Here is a 17,255-nt window from a genome sequence, read left to right on the forward strand (position 1 = left end):
TTTTTCTGCTGAGACCTTTGCACCATAAAGAGCCTAAGTGCCAAGGATTGTTCATGCTGAGCTTATTAATAGCATGAATGAATAACAGCAGCATAAAAGAACTACAGATATCACTGGAAAAAGTCTGTATGTAGAGGGAAAGAGAGAATGATGGTTATGGATGGACTATACTGGCAACATCCAGAGCTATTTAAATATTATACAGTCTTAACTTTTCATAGAGTTGTATAAAACCATGTATTTGATAGAGTTTCTACCCCGGAGAAGTATAGTCTCAAGTGGGCACTAATAACATGGTAGAGCTGGAGGAGGAAATGGCCATGTCTTTGCCAAAAAAATACCAAATAGGATCATGAAGAGTCATACAGGACTGAAAGAACAAAATAGTACAGCACAATATACCTGTTTATACCACAAAATGAAACAAGAAAAAAAAGAGGAGGAACTAAAAAAACAGAATTATTATAAATATTACTCATGAGTCCAGAGTCCTCCATTCTAGTCATTCAGAGAAGTTTGTGGAAAGTAGAATGAGCAATGGACTCTCAAAGATCTGTACTATGAGTGGACTTAAGGAGCAATATCTCTGAACAACAAAGGTCATGTCCTGTTCCCTTTATACAAAATTAAACAAATACTTTATTCATATCTTGGCCAGATAGCCTATAAGCAGGAGGGCCCTAAGAAAAATAAAGGAAGACTTTACTTTAGTGAGGAAGGAGAAGGGCAGTTGGCTGAGGCCAGTGGGGATACAGAAAATCCCCTTTGCTATTCCAGAGTTTCCTATTTACAAAGAACTCATTGAGGTTCTTTCCTGAAGGGAGCAGGTGTTTATTCAACCAAGAATTTTTTTTTTTAAAGCCAACGTGCCTTCTTTGCTGGACAGAGATTTGAGACCCTATTCAATCTCTATAGTCTTCTCAACCCTTTTTTCTATTTCCTGTTCTTATGTCAATGTAGCAACTGACAGTTTTGAAGGGCATGAATATAGATACTTGCCCAGTGCTATTTTAGAAAAATAAACCTCTATGTTATTAAAATATCTTTTAAAAAATTCATGACTATGGCTGAGTAGTCTCTAAAGAATGGCATCAAAGATTCTAAATGGGGGTGTGGTGGGATGAGGTTGGGGGGGTAGGAATGGCATTAATATAATCCTATGATTCTTTGGGTAATAGTCCTCCCTCTTGGTGAATCTTACTCAGATCATCTTCATGTTATATAGCTTGGGAGGAAGCTGCTATCTTAGAAAATCTTTTTCTTGAAAGGTCCTACAAAAGGCAAGTTAGTATTTGAAACAATTGAATAATGAAATGCACAGGATTCTTTTTATCTGAGGGAAGGGTGATTTCTGAACTTATTTGGTATCACAGAAATCTTTGGCAATCTAATGAAGCCTATGAATCCTTTCTCAGAATAATGTATAAAGCAAAGTGCACAGAATTACAAAGAAAACCAGTAATAGATATGTGGCAGAATTAAGGTGCAGAACAAGCTATTTTATATACACCCATTGAGAGAATTTGTTACAAGATATTTGTTTTCCTCTTAACCAATAGAGGAAGGGATGAGAAGAAATATGTAAATGATTATAATGTAAAAACAAAACACATCAAAAAATGGAAGTTGATTTTTTAAATACTTATCCAAAAATTTAAAAACAAGTTTATGAATTCTAGGCTAAGAATTACCTGTTATAAAAGAATCAGAAATTCAAGTCAACACTACCAAGTTATTAGTTTTTTGTTCAGGAAAATTTAAAGTTCTTTTATAGTCAAACTAAACACGGGAAGCTGAGTAAATTTTCAAAAGAGCCATTTGGTGATCTTAAAATTTAAATTAAATCTCACAGTAACTACATGATTTCACATATATAATTAATATATTGCTAGCCTTCTAATGGGTTGGAAGAGAATTTGGAGTTCAAAATTTTAAAAGTTGCATGGTAAAAAAAAAAATTAAGTATAACTAAGAAATATTTGATAAAATAGATTATTTAAAAAGTAAAATAAAAACAGTCTCAAAGTAAATAAGGTTTTAAACATCACAGAACACAGACCTTTAATCAAAGTCATTGATTTTTGCTTCAGACTTGTGATTATTGTTATGGGGACTTCTCACTGAAGAAACTCTATTACAGTAATTCAACTCCTACTTTGTAGGTTATCTGTAGGTTAGAGGGTTGTAAAAGTTGAGAGGATTGCATATTAAGTCATTGGGAGACTAGGCACTCTGTAGCATAGGTGGGACTTTAACCTGGGTCAGCTCTGGCTACCATCCCAAGGTCCCTTGAGGTGTAATCATCAATGATAGTTTTTAGAACATTCAATTTTCTACCAAAGCTCTTAACATTATCAGCTAAGGAGTATATTTCCAAAATCCCTACATTGTCAAGTCACATGTTCACCTTTGTAGGTAACTGAAGAATGAATCCAAAGAATAAATCTTGAATCCTCTGTTTTGGCTTGCACCCAGTTATTGTCATCATCAGGTTTTTGGCTAAGGCATTTGGATATCATGTCATCCACACTGAAATTCTAACTTCTACATTATCTCCTTTTTTTCCCCCCTGAGGCAATTGGGGTTAAGTGACACCCAGGATCACACAGCTGGAAAGTGTTAAATGTCTGAGACCAGATTTGAACTTAAGTCCTCCTGACTTCAGCACTGATGTTCTACATACTGTGCCACCTAGCTGTCTCTAATTTGTACATTTTCAATGTCAATCCTTCCAATATATTTTCCTGGTTTTTGTAAATGCTGACATTTCCAATACTGTTGATTTTTTTTTTTTAAGAGAGGGAAAAGAAAATGAATCCAAGAATTTAGAAATACAGATCCACCACACTCACTTGGCTACATGTTTGCTGAATGGAATTGGCTAGGTTTAACTTGACCAAGAAATAAATCCATTTGATTCTTCATTTATTTTAGAGGCATCATCACTCATATTGCCTATGCCATCAGTCTGGTTCTTTCCTTGGAAACCCAAAGAGCTAAAGAAATTTAATTCTCTACCTTTTGGGAGAAACTATTACCAAAGGAGCTATTGCCATTAATCTTCACCGAATTTCCCTCTACCAACTTATGAAAAGGAATGGGGGAAAAACCCCTTCCCTAGAATTGCATTGTCACCATGAAAGAGCACTTTAAGATCACGGAAACACGTTTACATAGTTCTCACTGACAGTGCTGGGCATAACAGCAATAGCATCCTTGCTGTTTTCTTGCTACTATTTTATTTCATTCTTAAAGTGATTTAGAAACCAGGGGTCATCAACTGTTTTAAATGATATTTTACTAGAACTGGGCATAAATTCAGAACAACAGAAGCATTTTAGTTAGAAGATGTCAATTCCATGAGAAAAAAAATCTCATGTTGAGCAAGGGAAAAAACAAACAAAAAATGAATGGATAGTTTTTTTTCAAAGTTAGGAAATCATCATGCAATTTTCATTTACACATTTGCAAATCTGTCATGCTAAGAGTGAGAACTAACCCCAAGAAGAATGTCTATTAATTCTTAGGACCCAGCATATTGTTGGACACTTAGTAAAAACTAAAATACTTGTAGATTAATTTTAGAAAGCTTAAAGGCAGTGATCACTGGTTCCTTATTTATTGTTTTCAGTTTAAACCAATTCTTTGTGACCTTCTTTCGAGTTTTCTTGGCAAAGATACTGGAGTTGTTTGCCATTTCCTTTTCTGGTTCATTTTACAGATGAGAAAACTGAAGCAAAGAGGGTTAAGTGACTTGCCCAGGATCACCCAGCCAGGTTGGGTACTCTATTTATTGCTACTTAGCTGCTCTCCTTATTGGTAACCGACTATTTTGTCCTAAGAGACCAACTATGCCAGATGTACTATCCTTCTTTGGAACTCCCCCCTTCCTATTCTTCCTGGCTGACAGCATGACTGTCTCTGTGGTCACAGCTGTTCCCTGGCTACTTTCTCACATAAAATCTAAAAGTTATTTAGAAATGGAAGACCACCAACTGCTTTCAATAATTATTTATGAACCAGAAATGGGTTCAGTTTGAATAGAAAATGTTTTTCAGCCCTCCCATTTAGATCATCCAACCAAGAGAAGCAAGCAGCATCCAAAAAAAGGGGATAAGAGAGAAAAGAGCCCATTCTAGTTACTGACTGCTCATGAGAATACCAGAACTGATATAACCAGATAACAATATCAATTACAATTGAATCCATAGTGTTGAGCCCCCCACAGAAGTATACTTCTGGTGCCTCATTTTAATGATGACCTTGGGTCTTTCCAGACCATACCAATGGATCTCAAGCTCTGACAGGCCCCAATAAGTTGGAAAGAATCTAAGAACAGAGCTGGTGACAGACTTTTGGCCAAGGATCAGACACCCTCATCACCAGCAGGTTGGCCACTAGGCAACAAATGTACTTTTGGCAATAGCAAATCATGAAGCTTTCTGTTCTCTTTATCAACGGAGAGATTATGCATAAGGATTTTATGAATTAATATTAAGCCTAGTTTTCTAAGCCCTACAGAATAAAGGGACTTCATTTGCAGAAATGATAGAACTGAATCTCTTTGTATACTTTAGACTATTAGACCAAATGGCTGGTGTTTATATAATTGTTCATGCTATGTGGGAAAGCATGACATTTTTTATGGTTGGTGAAAAAAAAATCTGTTTTACCTCAACTGTAGAAATAATTACATAAACAAAACAAGCAAAACCAGGCCCACACAGAACAGGCATTAATTGTTTTATTGTTTTAGTCACCACCATTTCCTGGCACTTGTTACAGTCCTAAAGTTTACTACAAAATTAAAAGGGGGTATTCAGGAAAGAACAGCAAATTTAGCAACACCCTTTCAAAGACTTCCTGCTAGCCTTTTGGTTCTCACCTTTGCTGACAGAACTACTCATATAACATTAGAATTTGAAGAGATCTTAGAAGTCATAGAGCCCACTCTTTTTATTTTATAGAGAGGAAACTGAAGGTCAGAAAGGTTTTAGATTTGAAGCCAAGAGAAACTTCCTAATGATGAGGAAGTAAAACAGGCTGTTTGAGGAGGTTGAATGATGTCCTTGATTGAGAATGTCCAAAGAAAGGCTGTATAACCTCATAGGAGAAGGTTGTTCAATGGTTAGAGTACTGGGCTTGGAGTTAGGAAGACTCAAATACTTAATGTCTAGGTCCACATTTGAAAGCAGGACTTCCTGACTCCATTGTACCATTTAGCTAAGCTATCTCTACTTTGATTTTTTAAGGTTCAGTATCTTGTTTTAAATTTCCTAGCTAGTTAAGCACAAAACTGGAACTAGAACTTAGGTTTTCTTATTCAACATTCTTTCTGGGCCCTACTGTATACTATTTCAATTTAGCTAAGCAAGAACCATGTTGAAGAGGGGACCCCAAAACTCTGAAAATCCTTGAAGGATATAATCTCCTTCAACTCTGCCTCAGTGAGGGGACTCCACCCCAAAGCACAAACAATTTCATCTTTATTATCTGGGTGGGGTCAGCTCAGTCCTGAAACCCATTGAATTCAATTCAAACTTTAGCCCTAGCTGAAACCCAGCTAGGAGCCAACTTGGGACTCCATTCATGAGCCCCCTTTAGCTTGTAGCCAAAGCCCCTATTATAAAAGAGCCAAACTAAAACCTTCTCTTTGCAGAGGTTCCAAACATGTCATGCTATGCTATGCTTGGCACACCAAGGGCCTCTGCCCACTGGAATACTGTTTCCAGTGCTACCTTCTCTTTACCCTCACCTATTTCCTTACTTCCAATACCCCTAATAAACTTCGTTTATCAATCTGGGTTTTGGAGTCTGTAAATTCCTTTACAAAGGATCTCTGTGCTGCCAGAAGGGAATGCCCAGAACTCCCTAACCTTGTGCCACCACTAGATCTTATTTAACTCCCTGACCACCAGAAACCCTAATTTTATTTGGGTTCCCCAAATCTAAACCTCATCATTTTCCCCAAATCTAAACCTCATCAATGTCAGCTTAAAGAACTAACAAAGTAAGTCACTATTTTCTAAGGGGCTTGATGAATGCCTGAAATTCTGGTACTAGAACTTCTTTTCCTTTTAACTTAAGGCTTTGACCCCTATTAAAATACCAGTAATGCTTAGGTGAGAACACTATTTTAAGATGGAACCAACCATTTATACCTTACTGTGAAAGAAGAATCCTAAGATTAAATTTTACTAATGGGGTCAAGCTTGGGGAAAGAGGTTATTAAAATACTGACTGATTCATCTGTAGTATCTTAAATCACTTTCTAGCCTTATCTCTTGTGATCATCTCCACAGCTCTGTGGGGTAAAAACCAAACCAACCAAACAACAACAACAACAACAACAACAAAAAAAAAAGGTGGTAAGATAGTTCTGGGAGCAGAAAAGGCAAAAAAAGAAATAAGGAGAAATTTGATCTTGTTAACGCTGAATAGAACTATTAGTTATATATATGCATTTGCCTAAAATGTTCAGTCTAGAAATTTGATCCATATTATTCAAGAGTTCTTCTTTGATGGATTTGGATGCTTTGTTTTGTTTTAATGTGAATATATATATATATATATATATATATATATATATATATATATAACTTGTTGGTTGGAAGTCAGAAAAAGAAAAACAAAACCACCTAATTTGGGCAAAATCCATAGGTGAAAATGATGTGATTCCTACTAATTTGAATTCAGCTGCTAACTGAGATCAAGATTACATTGGCTTTGCATCTTCAATTTTTTTGTTCCCTCTCTCCTTTGATGTCATAGTACCTTCTTGCTCTCTTACTCTTATTAAAATTTACTCACTGGAAAGAATCAGAAATCCTCATTTGCCATATAAAATGAAGCTGTTCAGTGTATTGTCTACCTCACCCTATACTTAGGAGAATTACTCAAAATTAGAGAGATTTGCATTTCAAACGACATTTGAAGAGTTCATAATGAGCTAATTGAGATTACATATCAAAAGATAACTACAGAGACATAGCTTGGTAGTGGATTCCTTTATAAATAAGGAAGAAATAGTAATCCCAAATTATATTTGCCCCATCTGGTTTCTTATTTTAAATACAATAATAAGGGAATGCCTGATTTTTTTTTTCAACACACTTTAAGTGACATTTTCAGAAAAATTAGAAGCTCTAAAGCCCAAACAGTAATTGATGTAATGTAGCTTCTAGGAGAGACAACAATAATTTAAGGTTCCCTGACCTTAGGTAGGGCTTCTGTTCTAACAATAAATCAGTAATCCAAATCTTCTGGTTTTAGAGTTTGCCTCAGGAAATTTCTACACCCAATCTAACTGTCTGATTCTGAACTGCCGCACTTTAGTCAGATAATTTCTGGCCTCAGGATAGTCCCAAGGACCAAACTCCTGGGACAATAATGATAATCTGGTCAATGAGAACCAAATTCTGGAGATGACCATTTCCTGGCCCTGCTCCTGTGTCATAGAATTAGCATGTCAATGACAGAAAATTGGATAAAGCTGTCTTCTCTCTCTTAGCATTTTGCTAGATTCTTTTGGAATTTTAGCCTGCTTTGATTGGTGTTACAATTACAAATAAACTTTGCCTCATTACCAGAAAATGGGTTGAAGCCTGCAAATTCTTTTGAGACACCTCACAATATCAGTCTGTGACCCCAACTTTTGGGGTCCTTTTCCCAAACTCAACAGTAATGGTAATTAAAATGAATAAAAAAACTCTCCAATACAATGTTAAGCTTTTATCTCTCACAGAAATAAGAAGAATGGACTCTTTGTAAATAGAATAATATATCATTTGATATTTAGCAGTGCTAATATACTGACTGCTTAATCTTTAGATCACCCAGTTTCCATTCTGACAAGAGTTTTTTTTCTGTTTGAAAATGATTTGTCTATTATGAATCAAATAGTTGTTTCCATGGCCTTATTCTAGAGCCAGTTAAGCTAGGCAGTGCTCAGTAGCAGGGGAGGGTCTCTAGATAAATTGTGTGATCACATGCAGGAAGGTGTGGCCTATGGCAGGGCAGGATAATATTTCTCACAGCATGGTCTGGGCACAGCTTTAAACATAGTTAATCTCTTCTGATAAGTCTATTTATAAATGATAGGAATGAAAACTATATAAAGTCAATAGAAGAACTTCAGAGATAATAGTATTTTACCTGATTTAGAGTTGAAGGGAATTTAGAAGTCATATTGATATGAGTGAACTCTGAAAAATTATGTAAAATCATAAAAACCATGTCCCCCTTTGATCTATAGATTCCAAATGGTCTCACATCCTCTCAGAGTGAGATAAGCTGTATCATTCAAGATCAAATCAAACTTCTATTGATCTTTCAGGAAGTCACAATCCCAGAAAAGATTTTACATTCAATTGAGAATTATAAAACTTCCCCTAGACTCACTCATAAAATAGGTCTTCTGGAAACTGATTCTTTGCAGATTTTTCTCCATTGAGAAAATATGCCCACCAAGAGAATGCCTCTTGGTATTTTTCAATAAAACTACTATTTTTGCCATAGCCTCTGAGGTTAGTGAATTTGCTTCCGAATTTGCATCTCTAGGAGCAGAAGGAACCTAACTCATTCATTAACACACCTCATCAATATGGCCTAATATTCTCATTTTTACAGATAAACTGAGACCAAAAATGATTAAGTAGCCATCTAAAGGATTAAAAGTATTAACTGGCAGAGCCAGAGATGAACTCAGATACTTTTACTCCAAATCCAAGGAACTTTATTTATATAACAGAAGTAACAGAATCATAATGGAAAATCAGCATCGCTCTCATCAACAAAGTATCTTCAGATCAAAATCCCAAAGTTCAATTTCAGCTTAGCTTTGCTTCTTATGTGCCTGGACTTCATTTAAATGTTCCTTTTTGTTTTCCTTTGTTATCACTTTTAAAAAGATGAGTTAAGAAATAACCTTTTTTTTTTTTTAAATATATTTCCTTTTGGTATTTTTAAGACAGTCATCTCTGTCAATGCCCAGAATGCCTTCCTGTTTTTCAGAGAGAAATATCTCTCTCTAGCATTCTGTAACTTCCCCCTCCTCCCCCAGACATATACTATTGTATTCATAGTTCATGTATTCATGTGAATGAAAGCTCTTTCAGAAATAGACTAAACACATCCCTTCCCCCCAACATAGTTTGCTAAATATACTTTAGAGAAAAGTAAAAGACTCAGATAATAATACTTACCAAATTAATCTGGACAGTTTTTTCCCAATGTTTTTCATTATTCACTCCGGCATTATTGACTAAAATATCCAATCTTCCAAAATGCTGAACTACTTTTCGAAAAGTATCTAATTTCAAGAGGAAAAATAGAACATATATTCAGCTACCTTTTTATAAACCAAACAGTTCTTATAAAATGTATTTTCAGATCTTTGCTACTTTGGCAGAAGCTATTTTCCAGGTTCTGTCACAAAATACTAGATTCTAGAAAAAGGAAGAAGACAACTACTAGCCTGCTTGTGCTTTCCAATAACTTTCTATATGTGCAAGGAATTAATTACTAGAGGCCTGTAATTTAGGTTAAAACAATATGTACCTATTGTTTATGTTATTAACTATCAGCTGAAAATCAATGTTCATTAGGTATGACATTAACAAAATATTATTGTGTAAATCAGGTCAAAAACTGTAACAATCAAATTGACATTCTGATAATATCTATCTCTATTATCAAACAAAGTCAGAGCAGGTATTCTCAGGCAGTTTTTGAATTTAGAATTTGATTTCTGTCAAGAAAGTTGATATTTCTTTTCTCCTACTTGATTTCAATTTCCTGTATCAGAAATATTTAGGAAAGGCACAGAGAGAAGCAGTTCATAAGGATAACAGGCATTAGGAAATATGGTGTTGGTCGAAACCATACACTACTGGAGACATTTGTGGGTTCCATAATCTTCCAGAGGACAAATATAATTTGTCATTAATTTTGGCAAATCATTGATGTAACCCAAAAGAACTTCAACACTGGCCTCCCTACTTCCATTCATGGCATGATCTCACGAATAATGAAATTGTTTCTCTCACCTAACATTCAAATCCTATTATCTTTCCTTTCTTTCTGAAAACCAACCAATCCCATAATTGCAGAAAAAAAAAAAAATCTTTGCTTAGTGGTATCTGACATGATTACCTATCTATTTCTTATCCTCTGACTTTCCAAATCTATATGTAAATGAGAAAAATCACATTTCAATTCAAGTCTAGTATTTATCAAATATACTATAAGTTAGGAATCTTTGAGTTAGAAACCTTTGTATCTTAGAGATACAAAGACAAAAATCCTCTCCTTCAAGGAGTTAGCATTATTGGGAGGGGAGAAAATTGATTGATTGGAAGAAAAGTTCATACCATTGGGAGGAATAAAGAATCACATTTAAATAGCACTTTCTAAGGATTTAAGAGTACCAACAGTAGACAGCTTGTATATAACTTTTTAAAGTTTACAGAACTCTTGTTTTATACATTATATCACTCAGATATAATTCTCTTATTTCCTGATTCATACATCACTTATGGTACATAATAAGTGGGTCTTTGCCATATTGTGTGTAGCTATTTATATAGTCCTTCAGACTTGCAAAGCACTTTACTAATATTATCTCATTTTAATCACACAACAACCTTGGGAGGTAAGTGTTACTGTTATTTTCATTTTTAAAATGAGGAAACTAAGGCAGACAGGATGGAAATGTTTTGAAAGAAATACCAAACTTGGATATTATAGGAGCCAAGTTTGAATCCTGTCTCTGACATTTATTCTCTGTGATTTTGGGATAAGTCATTTTCCCTCTTTGGGTCAGAGTTTCCTTATCTGTAAAATGAAGGAGTTGGATTCCTCTATCTCTAGATCTGTGAATCTATAACTCTACAGAAAGGAAGTAAGAGAGTTAGATTCCAGACCTAGATAAAGTCTTTGACACTCATTGGCTACGTGACTTTGGGTTCTTTATCTGTAATATAAAGTTATTTTCCTAAATAATTTCTTTAGTCCTGTCCAGCTTTAAAACTCTGTGCTTCCAATGAAGTTCCAAAAAACTGTCCTGGGAAGCATAAAAAACAAAACAGAACCAAATTCTTTACATCATTATACTCTTCCAGTGCCTTTTTTGGGGGGGAGGGTTGGGGGGCAGTGAGTGGAAGAGGGAATAGGAAAGCAAATCCCATGACATGTTTTTCTTAGATAAAAGGTTGATGCATCGTCAACATTTTACATATAGCTTACCTACATCCAGGAAACTGTCCTCTTCTACTCAGCATATAATCTGGCTACCTCCCCTACCCAACACTTGTGCCCTCTGACTGGTAAACTAATTTTAAATATTGGCACAAGTCATTATTACAAGGAAAAGGTTCAAGACTGTATATCCATTCTGAAGTCAAGTCAAATGGTTTTTTGTTAACCACAATGCTGACTGTATTTACTATATACTGAGATGCCTATTGCCTACCAGGGCTCCAAATAAGCAAACATTATGCATTGTCACAATGTCATCATGCCTAAGAAGAATAAGTATTGTTTTTGACTTATACATCCATCTCATTTCTCTCTGCTGCACCCCCTACCTCTATTCCCAAGTGAATCACTAGTTCCTCATTTTGTAACTTGTTAGCATTTTCAGAATACAACTCCAAGACTTCTTTAAAACTACTTCCCCTTAGTGTGAACACTTTCATTTATATCACATGTTTTTGTCATTTTTTTCATAACAGAATGGAACATCTTCTATTTTTATCTGCCAGACAAATGACCAGCCCAATCCAAAATTTTGACAACAGCAAAGAGAATAAAACATGGGGCTATGCTGCTTTCCATGACAAAATCCTCCCATGTTACAAATGGCATTCTAGAAAACCACCTTTCTTCTGTCATCACCTATTGTGGAACTACAATTGATGTTTCCTTAAGGCAAATAAAGTTTGTTTTTCAAATTCTTCCTCTTGGGATTCCTTCACCACTTTTCTATAAGCAATCTATTCCCTTTAACCAAGTCCTAAGCTCTTATGGGGTCTCCCCCCAGTCCCCTGGTGAGGTACTTGGTCCTGAACCTTTAACTCACCTCCATTTAAAAACATCTCTATGCCACATCCCTTTTAAGCCCTTGGATGGTTATTTAAATAAATGACTAACTTCTTGGTAATGTCCTAGCTTGCTAAGGATATCCCTTCTTAAGATAACACAATGCTTTAGTTTGGATAAAATGCTTGCTTAGCCACTAAGTGAGATGATTTTAAGCAGGTAAGTGACCTTGTAAAAGCATGCTTACAGAGGCAGTTCTCTTGAATTGTAAAGTGCCATAAAAATGTCAGCAGCTAGGAATAATAAAGCAGATGGCTAGCTGGCTGGAGGTTTATGTAAGTTTTCCTCAAAGTTGTTATTTGTGTCCCATAAAACTTCTTGGGATAACTAGCTGCACGTGCTTACTTTCCATTGTGTGAAGTACATAAAGTCTCTTTTATATTCTAAATTTGTTCTGTTACTTATGAATTAAATTCAATTTTTAAAAGTTTGTCCAGACCACATCACAGGAAATCAGTAAGAGAAGTTAGTCTACATAATCTGTTTTTTTTTTTAAATCATATTTAGGTATATATACATATACACACATATAAAATATCTGATGGATTTTTGATGTCCAATCTAGCCTGACAACTCCTGAGTGAGCCTGAGTAAATTACTTAACCCCTGCGACCCTGAATTCCTACCTGTAAAATGAAGACTGGGGCAGAGCGGATTAGATAGACTTTGAGGTTCCTTTCAGTACTCTGTATATAACCCACCTCCCTTCCTCTCCCTTCCAATGTTCCTGTCTCCTTGGTGTATAATCCAATACTGCCACTGACTTTTCACAAGTAGATTGGCCTATTTTAAGTTGAACAGACGGAAACAGGAAAGCTTTAAGAAAAGCCCGATAAGGAAAAAAAAAAATTTTTTTAGCCCACAAATGATATAAATGTAACAAGGACAGAGAACATCTGGTTTAAAGTACATTGCACGTAACTGACAATGATCCTTGAACTCATATTTTAACATATGGGGATGGAGGGAGAGAACAATACTTGGATCCTACCTTAGTTCTGTATTAAGTATTTTGGAATTTTTTCCCTGAAATTAATTTGATGCTTCCTTCTAAGAGTAACTTAAGGATTTCTATTTTTAAGACTTACTGAACGAGGACATCAAAAACACACTCACCAAATTCTTTAATATACAAATTAATAAAATAAAGAAAAAAAGACTTGTCCACGTTCTTTTCTTTTCCCAAGTAATGCAATATTGATCAGAACTTCTTTAGTGGAAGAGACTCGGGCTCCAAAGCTTAGTTTCCTGGTGATCAGCAGTGGGCTGAAGTCCAGGAGGCTGCTGAATTGCACACATGTTGGCTCACTAACACCGAGCTGGCTCCTGATTGTGGTTGATTATGATTGCCTTTCTTGTTGACAGATTCACTCCCCTCCGCACTGCACACTCCTCCTCCTCCTCTCCTTCCGTCCCCCCCCCCCCCCCCCCCCCCCCCCCAGTCTCTCTTTACCTCTCAGTTGTTCTTGATCTGCTACATCACACTGAAGAAACAGCGTCTTTTTAGGTTCGAACTGTTCGTCCAGGGCGGCTTTACATTTTTCACCTTCTTCCAGATTGAGATCCACTAGGGCTACCTGTTGAGAACGAAGAGAGTGTGTATGTTTGTTGGGACAGTTTATGAATCGAGCAAATAAATAGTAGAAGGGAAGGCGTCAGAGACAGAAATTTAAAAGTTCAATTCTGGAAGGTGATCTCAAGCTCTCTGCCCCTATTAAACACGAATGCTTCCAGCCCCAAGCAAGGGAACCCCTACTAGAGACTAATAGATGACATTAAGCAGCCCTTTAAGTTTGCAAAATGCTTTGGGGAAGACAATTTCTTTCCAATCATTCTAGTTGCACCCTGGGGCAACCGTGTGGCAAGGAGTGAGGGGAAGTAGTATGTGGTGATGGTACAAGTTCGTGAGGACCAAAAAAGGGGATGACTTGTCTCTCCTGATCTCTCCACTGCTTCTGAGACCTTCAGTGTTCTGTTTGCTTCCCTTTCCCGTCAACCTCAGTTTCCCCAGCTCTCCCTCCGCCCCCGAGACCCCCAGTTTCCGCAGCTGCCCTCTCAGTGCCCCGAACTCTAATTGTCTTCAGCATGCTCTCCTCCCAGCCTCTGGTTTCTCGCCTCCTCTTGCTGCACTCACCTTAGCGCCTTTGTGCAGAAGCTCCTCAACGAAGGCTTTGCCTATGCCCTGCGCAGCCCCCGTCACCAGCGCCACTTTGCCATTCACGTGCATGATGCCGGCTTCTCTGCAGAGGCGGTTTGAGTGTGCGCTCGATGGGCAAACTCTGAATCTTCTTCTTCCTCTCAGTGTTTACACAGCTTTTTATTTTGCTCTATAGCCAGTGGGCGGGGATGAAACTGTCAAACCCCAGGCCCCGAGAAATCTGCATCTGTGTCACCTGCCCTAGAGCGCGCTGGGAATAGGCTAAGCAACTCCAGTCTTCCTGCTTTGTTCTTGCCCGGTCTGTGAGCCGGTCTCTCCTCTTAACTGCACAGTTGTCTACGGGCTTGACAGCTAAGAGGGAGGAGGAGGAGGAGGAAGAGGAGGAGTGTACATGTGTGTGTACGTGTGTGTGCCTGCCTGGAGGCTTTTTATCCTGTGCCTTGATAACCAATAAAATGAGAGCAAAAGGGAGCCCCGGGCACTTGTAGTATTCACCAGAAAAGGATCGTTGGGGTGTTCCTGCAGTTCTCTTCTTTTCAGAAAGGGTCATGTTCGTTGGATTTTCACTTTCAATGCTCCTCTTGTAGAATTAGGCAACTAATCTTGAAATTATTCTTGTCCTTGGTCAGTGAAGTACATGCACAGCTCTGTTTCCCTGAGAAGGAAGGGTTTCCGTTTTTGGCAAATGCTTTTGCAGAGGTTTAAAGCCAAGCATGAAATGTGAAGAGAAGGGTGGTCCAAATGGGTTGCCTGGAATTACATTCCCCTAACTCTTAGATCTAAAAACACTTTTGGAAGCCTGGGGTCATTCTCCATTCAAAATGTTACCAGTTCAGGGTTTTCTCGAAAATAGGACAGCGGGAAAGAACCCAGAATTGTAAAAGTTGATTTTTGGAATCTAGTTCCTATTTATAGAGTCTGCCTACCTGGAGGAGCTATTAAGAACTGGACAAGGTCCCTGATCTGCAAATTGGAAACTTGAGATAAACATGAAGCAATTAGAGCCAGAACACAGAGTGCTTAATCAATGAATTCATCTAAAGCATTTATTAACCACAGGCTAAGGTCTGGGTGCTAATGTAAAATAGCTTATGTAAAAAAGCTTAAACCCCTCTGATTCTCATAGGTTGGTCACCAATAGGTCCCAGGTCCAGCCCCATTTGGTCATTGTTTGGGTCCTGATTGACTAAGATTGAATGAAATAGCAATTATTTCTGCTGGTGGCGAGAAACCAGGGAGTCTTTTTCCCTCCAGGATTTATTTATTTAGATTTTTTTTTTTTTTTGATTAGGTGAAAGAAGAAATTCTTTGCTTCAATCGCTTGCTAGCCTTAATCACTGAATGGGTGTGGCCTCAGTCAAATTGAGACCTGTTGAAGACCTTAGGTTAAAAAAGGCTATCCCTTTGCATCCAGGGCAGTCTCTAGTCCTATATCTGACTACTGGACCCAGATGGCTCTGGAGAGAAAAATGAGGTAGGTGACCTTGCACGGTCTTCTCTCTCTTAAATCCAATTCACTTGCATGTCATGGCATCATGTCCTTAATGTCATGGTCCTCTTCCAGAATGAAGGACAAGCAACCACAATCTACTCATCAATTCAGGTTAAATAGATCCCATACTGGGATGGCTTATTGCAGGAATTCTTAAATGAGGATCTGTAAACTTTTTTTTTAATATTTTGATAACTATTTTTATTCATTTTTTAAAAATAAAGATTTATACTGATAGCTTCAATACTGATATTGAATAGCCATATCGATACTACATTTACTAAATCTCTCTTTGTATCTCCCATGATAATTAAATTTAATATAATTGGTTTCCTTTACAATCCTATGTATTTGCTGAATTTAAAACTATTATTTTGAGGAGTTTGTAAGTTTCTCTAGACTGCCAAAGAAGTCCATTAGCTCCCCCCCCCCAAAAAAGTTTAAGAAACCTTGATTTATTGAAAGAAATGGGTCTTAAATTAAATAATCATTTATTAAGCACCTACTATTTGGGAGGCAAAGTGCTAGGAATACACACACAGTGTGCCAGTCACTTGCCTACTATGTGTCAGTCAAGGTTCTATGGATACAAAAACAAAGAAAGTATATAATGCCCGATCTCAAGAAGCTTGCTTACAATCTTCTTTAAAAAGCCAAAGTGGGGAGCAATGGATAGAGCCCCAGCCCTGAAGTCAGGAGGGCCTGAGTTCAAATCTGCCCTCAGACACTTAACACTTCCTAGCTGTGTGACCCTGGACAAGTCACCTAACCCCAGTTGCCTCAGTGCAAAAAAAAAAAAAAAAAAGTCAGTGATTTAGTTAATACTGGCATTTCAGTTGAAGGAAACAAGAAGTTGAATTGAACCTCAAAGATTATAGAAGGCAGTAATGAATTGAGATGGTGAGATCTCTCAAGACAGGTGTGAACATTGAGTAAGGCTTCACCTACTCCAGAGTTGAAATAGGAGTGAAGGTAGTCCTTGGGTGTTGACTCAAGACTCCTTCCTTTTCCTGCTATTCTTTCATGACATCTTTTCCTTCCTACCTCAACCCACTGTGGGCCACTATACTCTTGTTGATCAAAGTTCAATTTCCTGGGTAGTTCCCATGTTTAGAATGTAAGATCCTCAGCCAATGAAGATGAGAGCCAAAGGTGGGAGGGGTCTTTGAGTTAGGAACTATTTAAACTGCTGAGCTGTCTCTAAGGTACCTCCTTCCTTTAATGACTTACTTGACTGGAGTGACACCCGCTTCTTGCAATAATAATAATAATAATAAACTTTTGTTTTGCTCCTTGAGATAACTTCAGTTTTTTAATTCTATGGTGGTCACTCACCTCTCTGTGACACACAGTAAGAACTTTGAATTGACTAGAGTAAAAGAAAGACAGTTGGTGAGATTCATCTTGATTCCCAAATAAGGGAATTTGGTCACAACTGGTGGCAGTGGGAAGATGACATAATTTCTACCAGGAATACTCATTTTCTACAGAATGAATTAGAAAAAA

General features: G+C 37.1%; 1 protein-coding gene across 1 annotated transcript in view; it reads right to left on the reverse strand.

The window, feature by feature from the left end:
* HPGD (15-hydroxyprostaglandin dehydrogenase) overlaps window positions 1–14,617 on the reverse strand; it is a 48,336-nt gene extending 33,719 nt beyond the window's left edge. The window contains exons 1-3 of the mRNA XM_003773061.4: window positions 14,234–14,617; window positions 13,553–13,676; window positions 9,204–9,310 (exon numbers count right to left, since the gene is read on the reverse strand). Coding sequence (XP_003773109.1) covers window positions 9,204–9,310; window positions 13,553–13,676; window positions 14,234–14,326 — 324 coding nt within the window. The 5' untranslated portion in view covers window positions 14,327–14,617. The remainder of the gene's footprint in view (window positions 1–9,203; window positions 9,311–13,552; window positions 13,677–14,233) is intronic.
* Between the last annotated feature and the right edge of the window lie 2,638 nt (window positions 14,618–17,255).

This window comes from Sarcophilus harrisii, chromosome 6, assembly GCF_902635505.1.
Source record: "Sarcophilus harrisii chromosome 6, mSarHar1.11, whole genome shotgun sequence".
Classification (NCBI taxonomy): domain Eukaryota; kingdom Metazoa; phylum Chordata; class Mammalia; order Dasyuromorphia; family Dasyuridae; genus Sarcophilus; species Sarcophilus harrisii.